The 13,543-nt window shown below is 34.0% G+C and overlaps 1 protein-coding gene across 1 annotated transcript; it reads right to left on the minus strand.

The window, feature by feature from the left end:
- Nucleotides 1–501: 501 nt before the first annotated feature.
- On the minus strand, nt 502–9,870 carry tm4sf5 (transmembrane 4 L six family member 5). Its single transcript, XM_030162960.1, has 5 exons — nt 9,694–9,870; nt 7,223–7,303; nt 3,169–3,311; nt 1,145–1,337; nt 502–519 (listed from the first exon to the last, which is right to left on the minus strand). Exons 1-5 carry the CDS (start codon nt 9,868–9,870, stop codon nt 502–504), a joined length of 612 nt encoding a protein of 203 aa, XP_030018820.1.
- Between the last annotated feature and the right edge of the window lie 3,673 nt (nt 9,871–13,543).

The following is a 13,543-nucleotide window of genomic DNA, read 5'->3' on the forward strand; positions in this document are numbered from 1 at the left end:
TATTACTGTAAACTGTAACACAAACAATTATGTACAATTATATTTAACATCCTAAACATTCATTCAGTTACAGATGGGACAGTTTCTCATTCCCTGGTTGGCGTTGTTCCCTGGTCAGTGTAGTTTCCTGGTCGGTGTCATTCCCTGGTTGGCGTTGTTCCCTGGTCAGTGTAGTTTCCTGGTCAGTTTCGTTCCCTGGTCGGTGTAGTTCCCGTTGGTCAGTGTCATTCTCTGGTTGGCGTTGTTCCCTGGTCAGTGTCATTCTCTGGTTGGCGTTGTTCCCTGGTCAGTGTCATTCTCTGGTTGGCGTTGTTCCCTGGTCGGTGTAGTTCCCTGGTCAGTGTAGTTTCCTGGTCGGTGTCATTCCCTGGTTGGTGTTGTTCCCTGGTCAGTGTAGTTTCCTGGTCAGTTTCGTTCCCTGGTCGGTGTAGTTCCCGTTGGTCAGTGTCATTCTCTGGTTGGCGTTGTTCCCTGGTCGGTGTATTTCCTGTCAGTCTCCGTTCACAGTCCTCCATCGTCCTCCTGTAACCAGACACAGGTCACATGATCAGGAACTGATGATTGACAGGTGTGTTAACGGCAGACAGAGGGTCACTCTGGACTGGGATGTTTTCACCCAGGTGATAAATCTGAGTTTGACCTTTAACCTGTTGTTGTTGAAAATGACATGATCAGCCACCACAGTCTGACCCCAAAAGTCAAAGGTCATCATGTTGACTTTCTCCTTCAAACGCCGTCTATCATTATGGGATGTTTTAGGCAGAAAGTCAACATTTGTGTCTGAAATCTGTGGTTTTCACTCATTCACTCTCATAAAAAATGAGCAGAAAACAGGTTTCAGACGCTCGTCAGTTTGAATTGAACTGGTTTATATTTATTATAAATAATCTACTTCAGATTAAATGTGTTAAATCTCACACACTTTAATCAGATGAATGTAAAACTAATGACTAAAGTGTTGGTTATCTGATGTCTTGCATGTATATGATAGTGTCATTACTTCTATATAAGGTTTTTTTTTGTCATTTTGATGATTATTTTCCACATTTTGTAATTATTTTTTATTAATTTTTTTCATTCTCTTTATTTTGTTCATTATTTTAAGCATTTTTGTTCATTTTGGGTTTTGGGTTTTCACACTGACCTCCTTGCTGTCTCGACAGTCTCCGCAGATGCATCCGATGCATCCGTTGATCACCTGGATGCCACAGAGGACCAGCTGGAGGAGGCCCATGGACAGCAGGATGGAGAACAGGACCACATGCCACATGACCACGTTCTCTGGGTAAGCACATTCAGTCCACAGGTCCTGGTTGACCAGGTAACTGCTGTTCCCACTGAAGGAAAACAACAACAGTTAGAACACATTTAACACAGGAACATTATGTCTAAAGCAGGACCAGGGCCATGAATGAAGGTCAAATAAAGGATTCATTTAGCACCTGATACAAAAGTAGAGCTACTTAACCCTTTAACCCCTGACGTGTCTGTGGTGAGTGTTCTGAAAGTAGGATTTATTTTAGGTATTCATATTACAGTCTGGTTTCGACCAACTCGATATGTAAAGCATCATGAGATAACTTTTGTTATGATTCGGTGCTATATAAATAAAATTTGATTGATTTGATTGATACAAATTCAACCGTTAGCTCAATAGGAGAAATTTCCAAACGTGCAGATAGAGTGCGTATTCTATCACCACATTTGGAAATTTTTCCTAATATGACATAATGTAAAATAACATAATATAATATAATGTAGCATAAAAAAAAGATAATGTAATGCAGCATAAAATCACGTACTGTTACATAATGTAACATGACATAACATAATGTATCAGAGTATAACGTAATGCAATGTAACATAATATGACTTAATGTAATGTAGCATAATGTAATATAATGCAGCATTAAAAAAGGATGATTTGATATAACATAATATCACATATGTTTACGTAACGTAACCCGATATAACATAATGTATCAGAGTGAAACATATGTAATGTAACATAATCTAATGTAGTGTAATGCAATATGATGTATTGTAATATGATGTAATGTAACATATAACATACTGTAACATGACGTAACGTAACATAATATAGTGTGACATAACTACCGTAAACACAACTAAACACAGTCTGCAGTAGCATAACATAAAAAAAAAACAAGCCTGTAGTATATAACATAAAGTAACTTAATTAACTGAGTTTTGACAGGACCTTGACAGCTGGTTTAAACTGGAGGAATTCCACCATCATTAGCACACACACACACACACACACACACACACACACACACACACACCCCGGCATGATGAGTGTGTTGTAACATTAATATTATGTACTCTATGCACTGCACAGTCATGTAGCCTAGAGCGCCGGTGTGTTTGTCTGAATCTGAAAATATAATATCATTAAAAAACAGTCCATAATATTCATACACAGGCCCAGACGTGTAGATACTTCAAATACCAAAACTATAAATACACTGTGATGTGTTTAAACCGAAAATTATGGTCATTTTTATGGATTTGAAGCACCTTTTTTTAAAAAGTTATAACCAAGAAATAAATGTGATTCTTTGGTTCCATACATTAGGACTTTAATACCCATTAAAATGACCCACAATGACGTCTTAAATTAGATGTTTTTTCCTCTAATGAATTAAAAATCCTTAAATGAACACATTTTTTCTTCCATTCTTTAATTTCTCCTGGAACACACTGTTCTGTTAGATAAAAAATAATAACCCCTACATATAAAAACAGGAATAGAAAAAGGGAAGCTGAACTTTTCTGCAGGAAGAGTGATGTGAAAGTGAATATCCATCCCATAAACAGTTGTTTCTATAATAATAATTCTTCACACACCCACCACAGCTTCATGTTCATGTAAATCATATTATTTTTATTGTATATGTTCCTCAAAGGTGTCAGTTTTTGTAAAACACTATAAATAATGTGGGTTTTTTCTTTACAGGGTTTGATTTTTCCATCTGAGGCCCCATCCTGCCCCCTGGTGGCTTCTGTAGAGTTTTGTACTTTTATTTTAATCATGAGCTGAACCCTCCCTGTTGACACAAATGAAGGAGGTGAAGATAACACAGATACCTAAAGGTCAAAGGTCAAACCCATATGTGGAGTGGTTTATGTCAGTGAAACACTCACGTTCCCAGGTTCTCGAAGGGGTATTCCCATTTCCCATCACTCAGCCGACACTTGGGCCCGATGGCGAGGGCGGCCGAGGCCACGCTGGTGCAGTAGATGGCACCGATGACACCGAAGGCCGACGAGAACACGGAGTTTAGCATCTGATGGACAACAAACAAAGTCAGCGTGTCCACAGTGGAGTCAGGTTTACTGCAGTTTTACACTTACACCCCCCCCCCCAACTTTATTGAAAATATATGTGAATACAAAACACTGAGAAATTTTGAACAAACATCAAGATGTCCCAAGGAAAAATCATCCAAACAAATAAATTAACATAATGCAAAGATTTACAAACACAAAGAAAAAAGACACATAATAATAATAATACCTTAAAATATAAATATCTAACAAAATACATAAATAAATACATACATCAGAGAGTAAATTCAGTCTATTTTGAACAATACTATATAAATTGTCAGAGTGCTTGTGCTTTTCTTGTTAAAGATAAATTCCAGTAATTTAATATATTTTTCAAATTCAATCATAAAAACTTTAAAATTTGGGCATGTTTTGGCATATGTACTTTTGTATATGTGAAATTTTCCAAATAAAATGATCAGTCACTTCCACTCTTTACACTCATGTAAACATGTAGTTTCTACGTCACCAAAACCAGCTCCTTACTTCCATTTTCATGCATTTAAGAGGAATTCATTTTATTTTTCTTTCACATCAGGACTGACTTTAATGTAAAATAAATCAATAACAAATAAAAACACAGTCCTTTAGTGAAACTATCAGTGACTACAAACAAGAACTGTAAGTAAAAGAGCCAACGAAACAGAAATGACTCAAAACACATGATGTAACGAAACCAAAACTCACCTCGCTTTATGATATAAAGATTATTATGTTCATTTGGATTTAATGTTGATGAATGATGATGTAACATTTTGAAATGACATCAAAGATGATAATTATGTCAAAAAAAAAGTAACAAAATGAAAATAACATAAAAGATATAAGAAGCTAAAAACAATGTAAAAAATGTAACAAGATAACTTTTTTAAAATTGTAACAAGATAAAAACAATATAAAGCAAATGTAACAAGATAAAAAAAAAATTAAGTAAAAAAATTGTACCATAAAAACAACATAAAAATGTAACACCATAAAAACTGTAAAAAAAAAAAAAAAAAAAAAAAAAAAAAAAATATATATATATATATATATATATATATATATATATATATATATATATATATATCAATATGAAAATGATATAAAAAGATATAACAAGGAAAAAAACAACAAAAAAATGTAACAAAATAAAATATTTTTTAAAAAATGTAACAAGGTAAAAACAATGTAAAGAAAATGTAACAAGATAAAAATAAAGTAAAATAAATTTAACAACATAAAAATACCATAAAAAATGTAACAACGTAAAAACAATATAAAAAATGGAGCTATATGAAAATGATATAAAACGATATAACAAGATAAAAGCAATGTAAAATGTAACAAGATAAAAAACAATGTAAAGAAAATGTAACAAGGTGAAAAAAATGTAACAAGATAAAAACAACATAAAAACAGTGTAAAAGAAAATGTAGCAATATGAAAACAAAGTAAAAGATGTAATGTGATGAAAAGTTATACAAATAAAAACACCATAAATCCACAGAAACATGTAACATCTGTTTCTTTTTGTACTTTGATGACATATCAGAGCCTGTACTTTTTTCACTAACTGCAGTAAAGTTAAATCGTGTATTGGAGTACTACATACAGTGAGTACTTGTACTGCCTCTGGTTACATTAGTACTGAGGTATTCATCTCAAATGGGTCAGTGGTACTGTTTGGGTTTGGTTTTACTGTGATTAAAGGTCATTCATGTTGTATGACCTTTGACCTCACACTCAGACAGTCACACTTGTCAGTTAATAATAATAATAATAATAATAATAATAATAATAATAATAATAATAATAATAATAATAATAATAATGATATTCCTGAATAAATACATACAAATATTTAAGTGTCGTTGGATGTAGTTTACACAAGGAATACTCTAACTTATAAACTAAACTTAAAATGAATGAATACTTTTATAGAATTAAACTAAAACTAAACTGAAACCCAAACCACAATGAAAGACTCCATAATATAATATGAACATTTCAGATGTATAATAACTGACCTAAGGTTGGAAATACCTGTGAATACTCATGATCTGTCATAAAATCCAACCCACTCCGACGCCCTGATAAAACAAACCTACGTTTACTCAACGGACACATTTATAGTCATTTATTGTCAATAAATCAAGTACTAAAACAAGTACTGTCTGTATTTACTGAGGAAGTATCCAGTACCAGTAAAAGTATGACACAGTCAGTGAAAGTCCAACAAAGAAAAGGACAGAAGTACAACACCTACATGTACTTAAAGTATTTACTGAAATATTCTAGTCCCTTTGACTGATATATTAGTTTATATGATGACTGTTTAGTTTAGTTTGGCTTAATTACATTTGGCTTTCAGTTTAGTTTAGTTTAGTTTAGTTTAGTTAAGCTTAGTTTGATGTAATTTAGATTTCTTTTTAGTAATGTAGCTTTTCTATGTTTAATTTAGTTTGGCTTAATTACATTTGGCTTTCAGTTTATTGTAATTTAGTGTAGTTTAGTTTAATTTACTTTAGTTTAGTTTAATTTACTTTAGCTAGGTTTAATTTACTTTAGTTTAATTACAGTTGGCTTTCACTTTATTGTAATTTACTTTAGTTTAGTTTAATTTACTTTAGATTAATTACATTTGGCTTTCAGTTTATTGTAATTTAGTGTAGTTTAACTTACTTTAGTTTAATTTACTTTAGTTTAGTTTAATTACAGTTGGCTTTCAGTTTATTGTAATTTAGTGTAGTTTAATTTAATTTACTTTAGTTTAGTTTCATTTAGTTTAGTTTAATTACATTTGGCTTACAGTTTATTGTTGTCTTGCTTCATGTAGTTTAGTTTATTTTTTTTAGTTAGCTTATAGTTTGGCTTAAATTTAAACCCAGTTTTATAACCAGAGATAAACACAGATCACATGAAGTGAATCAACTCTAATTTCTTTTAGTGTAGGTTCATTAACCTTAGTTTGGCTTAATTTAGATTATATATTAACTCATCTTCTCGATGTTTAGCTTAGCTTTGTCACTTTAGGCTCAGTTCAGTTTATTTTAGTTTCCGTTTTAGTTTAGTTTTTTAGTCATTTTAACTTGCTTCCACAGTTGAACTTAATTTAATTATTTTTCCACATTTCAGTTACTCTTATCTTAACTTACCCTAGTGTGGCGTAGTTAATTATTTCTACACAAATAACACATTTATCATCCAGTTATAAAAGTGTTTCAATAATAGATCATCTATATATCAATAAATTAATATTTAACATGATGTTCTAGTTGATGATAACTCTCTTCGTGTTGACAATGTGATCACAAGTCAAAATGACTCTTTTCATTTGTTGATTTGTGAACTTAAAAAGTTTCAAATGTTAAATGTAGAGAAAAAATTAATTTGGAAGTCACCACAAAATGATGATTAATACAATGTTTGCATTGGTTCAGTCCATTAATTATTTGTTAAAAGGTGTTTTGTGTTGATTGTCATACAGCAAAAAATATTTCATGATTAATCTAAATTCATGCTTTTTTATGTTCATTTATTCATTATTATTTTATTGGAAAAGTCACCATTTCTTCAGTTTTCTCTTTTTTGATAAAATAACCTTTGATTTTACTCTGAACTTTAATGAACGTCTACATGTTCTGTGAATTGAAGACGGGAAAGTACATGATTTACACTAAAAAAAAGCTAAATGCAGAGGTTAATACTAGTTTATATGGTGAAAAATCATGTGAGAAAGATTCAATTTAGAGAAAAATTCATTTGAAAAATAGAAAAAAAAAAACCCTTCCAATGTTAAACTATAATAACATTAGTGTGTAGGTAATGTGGGATGGCTTCTATAATAACTATTGTAAATGTAAATTTCTCAGATGACTTTGCTTACCCGGCAACGGTTGCCACAGCAACCAGTCCCACAGCAACCCTTGCCCCCGGCTCTGATAGCAGAACAACTAGGACAGAGCATCTGAAAAGAGAAAATAAGAAAAAGGTGTTTGTGCTGAACATGTTTGGTGTGTTCAGGGTTCCAAACCACACAGGCGTCGTTTCTCCTCAACACCTTTAACATCACATACGTCTGCGTTTATGACTGTTCGCATTGTTCTCATCAGAGTCGGTCCAAACTCTTATCTCTTACTCAAATATTTGTGGGTTTGACTCCGGACAGACACAGTCAGGAATGAAAAAGGATCAGAGTTCCTCGTCACAGCCCGAACATTAAAGACAATAAAGTAATAAAGAGTTTCCAGTCGACTCAAAGGTCTGATCAGATTAAATATTTATGGGATGTTTATTATCGCCGTCAGCCTTCAAATGTCACTGGAACATTAGTGTAATTGTTCCTTTGACTTAATGAGGAAGTGTTTTCATCTGAAATCTGACAAAGTGTCTGTAGGTTTGAACCCAAAAATCCCAGATAGAAACAGGAGGAAGTACCTGAAGTTTAATTGAAGTCACGTTAGCGTCACAACAGAGTAAAACTAACCAGCGACAGGTAAAGTCACACATAGAAAATAAAATAAACATCATCTGCAATTATTATTAAAACATACCCAAAGGAAAATAACATGTACTTGAACCTATTTCCATGTGTTCCCTTTTATAATAAGAATTCACAGTAAGAACATGTTAATTAACATTAGGAAATGAAGTAATGAGCATTAAATAACCATATTATTCACTCATGTTAATGACATGTTTAAACAGTAACATAATGTATTAATTAACTTTAATCACCATTAACACCATCAGTAAATCACTCCGGCTTACTAGAATTAACAAGAGACACCAGTTAACTAACTGTTAATTAACTGTTAGTTAATGCTTATGTTTATTGATTGTGAGTTTAATAACATACAATAATCATAATAATGAATGAGTTACATTAATTATATATTGCATTTATAAGCATTAACTAATGGTTAATTAACAGTTAACTATGTTGTTAATAACATGCTTGGGCATAAAAAAATGTATATGTTAGTTAATTAACTGTTAATTAATGCTTACTACAGCATTAACAATGTTTATTAATGTGAATAATACATAAACACCTTAATTAACATGAATATTATTAAGAAATAATCACCTGAAGCATGAGTTAACAAACATTTAGCATTTACCTGACGATAATTAATGTAAGTAAATACCTTAGTTAACATGTGAGGAGTACGCAAGTCAATAGACATGTTTGTTAACTGTTAATTAACTGTTATTTAATGCTTATTACTCTATTAACTGATGTTACAAATGAGATTTTACTCATGTTTCTTAATGCTGCATGAACTTTAAGCAATTTTAAAATGTTTTTTACAATTCTGTTATGTTATTTTGTCATGTAATGATCACTTACTATCAAAATAAAATAAATAAATGTCTTATAATATTGCAGGAATTTAATTATTACAGATGTATTAGTGTAGTAAACTTGTAGTTTGTTCAAGTGGAGCTGATTTAATGTACTTTATACACTGAATGTTGTGTATATTAATCTGTAGAACTGCAGATGAAACACTTATAAAAGGTAATATTTATGTTTATTGTTGTATTATTATCATATTTACAGTTTAAGACACAGGTGGCCCGGGGGCCAAATCCGGCCCACCAAAGGGTTCAATCCGGCCCCTGGGATGAATTTGTGAAAATTCAAAAATTACATTGAATATATTAACAATCAAGGATGTTAAAATCATTTTAGGTCAATTCAATCTAAAAATGATCAGACCAGTAAAATGCTATCATAATAACCTATAAATTATGAAAACTGCAAATTTTTCACTTTACTCTACTGTAAAAAACAAAGTTACATTACACAAGAATATTTACATTTACAGACTAGCCTTTTATTACAAAAATGTGAATAACCTGAAATCTCTTAAGAGAAGTATGTGGAATTTTAATAACATTCTGCCTGTTATTTCATGTCTTGTGTATTTGTAGATCCACTGTGATCTCTAAGTTGTGATGCACATGTATAAATGATAAACTAAGGTGAAATATTGTTAACATTGCACTTATTTTTATTAAGAATTTTCAGGTTTTTCATATTTGTTCATGTTATGTTCAAGTACCATTCGTAGATGTAAACATTTTCATTACGGAATTTTACTTTTTTGACTCCAAAGTTCTTATCCTATTATTTGTATTATTTTTTTGGTCCAGCCCACTTCCTGTCGTATCAGGCTGGATGTGACCTCTGAACTAACATGGCTTTGACACCCCTGGTTTAAGAGGTTGGAAAGATCTGTGGAGTGCACATTAAGATCTCAGTCAATGTGAATGAAAGAAAAGTGACAAAATGAAAGTGAATTCAATAAAATACATCATATGATGTGTCCAGTCAAAGTGGATACTTACGAAGAGGCCCCCCCCGATGAGCCCCCCCATGAGCCAGACCTGCAGAGACACATGGTCAGTGTCCAGGCCGGTGACGCCGTTGGGGAAGAACAGCAGCAGGTTGGAGATCATACAGACGAAGGCGGAGGGCAGCAGGATCAGACCCACCAGACGGGCACATTTCCCCGTACAACACATGTTCAGTCCGCCTTAATAATGTTCAGTCCGCCTTAACACTGGACACCTCTATTAACACTGGACAGTGCACCTTAACACTGGACACCTGTCTCACCACTGGTCAGTCCACCTTTATACTGGTCAGTCCACCTTAAAACTGGACACCTGTCTCAGCACTGGTCAGTCCGCCTTAACTCCCTCTCCCTCCAGCTGGTCGTCCTGGTCCCACTGAGGCTGAAATGAAGCTGTGGTTGAAACAGACTGAACTGAAGCGTGGCTGCAGAGTAAACACACCCCTGACGTGAACAAAGGCCACCGTCTGGAATCTGACTTCAGACCAGTATCTGTCCACGTGGGCGTCGCTCTGGACCCAGCAGCGAAACCAACGAAGAAGACCTGATCTGAACATGGGATCAATACACACACATTCAGTTAAACCAGTGTTTGTCAAACTGTGGGGTGGGCCACACCTGCCAGGGGGGTCACTGAATCACTCCTGGGTTATGTTTTTTTTTTTTAAATCCCCGGTCTGTCACTGGAAATAAATTCACTTCATATCTGTACAATTCTTTGGAAAAACTTGACAGATCTGTATTTTAAACACTAATGAGAATTTTACACCATTTTAAAAACTATTTTAAAGTAGAAATAGAACATATAGATCTAAAGAAGAAACTACTAAAATACTAAATCTTAGAAGCTACTGGTTGATTCATTGTCTATTAGTGTTTTCTTGTTTTATAATATTGTTGATTTGAATAATCTACCGTCAGTCGACCTCTGACATGTTTAACTAACATCAGTTCATTTTATTTTCTACAGTGAAAAGGCTGAAGAGTGACTTAAACTGTCAGGATTAAACACCTGCTGATGTTTCTTCTCTCTATAGACCACAGGTGTTTTCTCAGACTGCAGTGGAAGCTCAGCTTCCCCTAAAATTCCTCAAATTAAATGGTTAAATATGTACTGTTGTGTTGACATTTCATTGACTCCAAATGTGTTAGAACATGTTCATCTCACAGACGAGTTTGTTCAGAATCAGCTTTATCACAAATCAACGGACGCGATGTTGTTCACTTCTCCTCCATTCCCGTGTCTCTGTTTTCTCCTCCATCTCTGCTCAGTGCATTTGTCCGTAGACGCTCAGCGTCCATGCACTTCAATGGTTCTGAGTGGAACTGGTTTTTTCATTACCTCTAAACTGGACGGTCATTGGATAAATGCCACGATGTTGTCCCGCCCCCTGGACGCTCAGCGTCTCTGGGGGTGAATGGAGCTGTGGGCGGAGCTTGGCTGGACTGGACGCTGAGCTTCCACGTGCTGATTGGAGGATCAGTCGAAAGGCTGAATCCCGTTTGACTGACAGCTGTTTTCAGATCTGCTCCTTCTCTGACACAGTTCAGTTTAAAACTGTCACACATTCTGCTGTGAAATCACAGAAACCAAATGACTTGTTCATTTCTTGCACTGTAAATAAAACACACTCATTGGACTTCCTTGTTTCAATTTAACATAATTTCAACATTTTCTTGTTTCAGTTCCATAATTTAATCATTTCTTGTTCAAGTTTAATATCGTTAACTGTTGTCACTAGTGGCAACAGTTGGAGCTCCATGTGCAGGAGTAGAAAGGAGCTTCTGTAGTTTAAAAAGGCTGAAGTCTGACACCCACAACACACTGGGCCAAGGCCGTCTAAGCAGCCCAGCTCTGCTGGACATTCAGAGGACACTGGTCCAGTCCCTGGAAAAGACGCCTACTGGTACGATAAGGTCACTGAGCATTTTCTTAAAAAGGAACGGAGGGACGAATTTATGTTTAAATAACTTGACAATTTTTTTTGATGTAAGCCGACAATGAGCTTCCCCTGTCTGAAAGACGAGCAGCCGCCACTGCTACAGACACAGTATGAAATATATTTACTTGCCTGTCATCAGTTACTGGGTGTAACTGCAGTTTTATGTGCATGAAACTAGAGTATTATCTGAAAGATAAGATAATATGAACAGCTGGTACAGATGTTGATAAGAACAGTTCAGAGCTCCCACAGTACATGGAAGGAGGGAAACCTGCAATAACCCAGGATTATCCAAGGATGGACGGATGAGTCAATGAATGAATGAATGAATGAATGAATGAATGAATTTTTATGGAATGTTCTTTGCGGTGGACAGTTGTTGTTTTGTTTGTTTGTTTGTTACCTCTGCCAAGGAGGTTATGTTTTCATCAGGGTTTGTTTGTTTGTTTGTTTGTTTGTCTGTTAGCAAGATAACTCAAAAAGTTATGGACAGATTTTGATGAAACTTTCAGGAAATGTTGATATTGGCACAGGGAACAAATGACTAAATTTTGGTGGTGATCTGGGGGGGCGGGGTCTACCTATAAGAATATACTGTATACAGATAATACAAGGAAATATACAAGGTAAAATTAAAAACAAGGTGCATGGACAGAAAACCCACAGCTGGATCTGAGGAGGTTTACTTTATGGGATCACAGATCAGTCCAAATTCTAAAACTAAGATGATTTCATGGTATTGTTTAGTTGTTTATAGAGACTGCCCCCATGTGGTTTGGAGAATATTATCTTTGTAACCCTTTGGAAAGTGAACTTCAACTATGTGTGCACAAATGTGGACGTTATCCATGAAAGGGTTAATTAATAGAAGGTGCAGAAGGTAAGTCGGCTGTTTTTTTTTCCCCTCTTGATTCTACATCTTCAGTTAAATTGTAATTGCATTGTTGGTAAGTGATTATTGTTGAAATATACTGTATTATAAGTTGTGCAGACTATCATTTACACTATTAGGACTCTGAACAGATGTTATTATATCGTTAAGGAAGCAAAAGTCGTGTGTTCTGTTGTATAAATGTGAGATGGGGGTGGGATTTAATAAGTTTTCTTCTTCCCACTCCTTTTTGAACAGTACATATTGAATTTATTTGGTTATTACTGGTGTACATGGGAGTTGCTATTTTGTCTTGATCATCTTTATTTATGAATGTATCTGCTCAGATTTTAGTTCCTTGTACTCAAAAAATATATAATTTTTTTCATCTGCTCAAAAAAAAAAAAAAAGAATGAATGAATGAAAAAGACCAGATTTCACAGAAGTAGTTCTACTGAGTCAGCTGTAATCTTGGACTTCACCACTAGATGTCGCTGTAAACCACCCATTGAACCTTTAACCTTTAACATCTGGTGTGAGTCTGATTATGGGTAAGGTTTGAGTTACATCTGAGCTAAATTTAACCTGAGTGTGTTTCATTCAGTCACACGTTAAATACAGAAACCTTTAAAATAGACTTACAGCTGTTTGATGCAAAAGGCTGGACGTTCAAAGGTTAAATATAGATGTTTTATTTGAACAAAGCCTTTATTATAACTTCTACCTGCATAACCCTAACCCTACCTGCCTGCATTTAGTCTTTAAACCTTCAAAGATTTAAACCATCTACTGATGTAAACTGTTTAATACCTATTGATCCACTAATCCTATCAATACATGTAAAGAATAGGTGTAAATACAGTTTGTAATCTTTTTTGTACAGAGAAATTAATTTTTACTCGAAGTTTGATACATGACAGTAGATGAAGACACTTGGTTTATGTTCAGTTAATGATAGATTTTACTGAAAAAAAGTCCCTTTTTTTTTCCAGTTGTCTTTGTTTTTAAATAATAACCTTTGAATTTAC

Source organism: Sphaeramia orbicularis, chromosome 18, assembly GCF_902148855.1.
Source record: "Sphaeramia orbicularis chromosome 18, fSphaOr1.1, whole genome shotgun sequence".
Classification (NCBI taxonomy): domain Eukaryota; kingdom Metazoa; phylum Chordata; class Actinopteri; order Kurtiformes; family Apogonidae; genus Sphaeramia; species Sphaeramia orbicularis.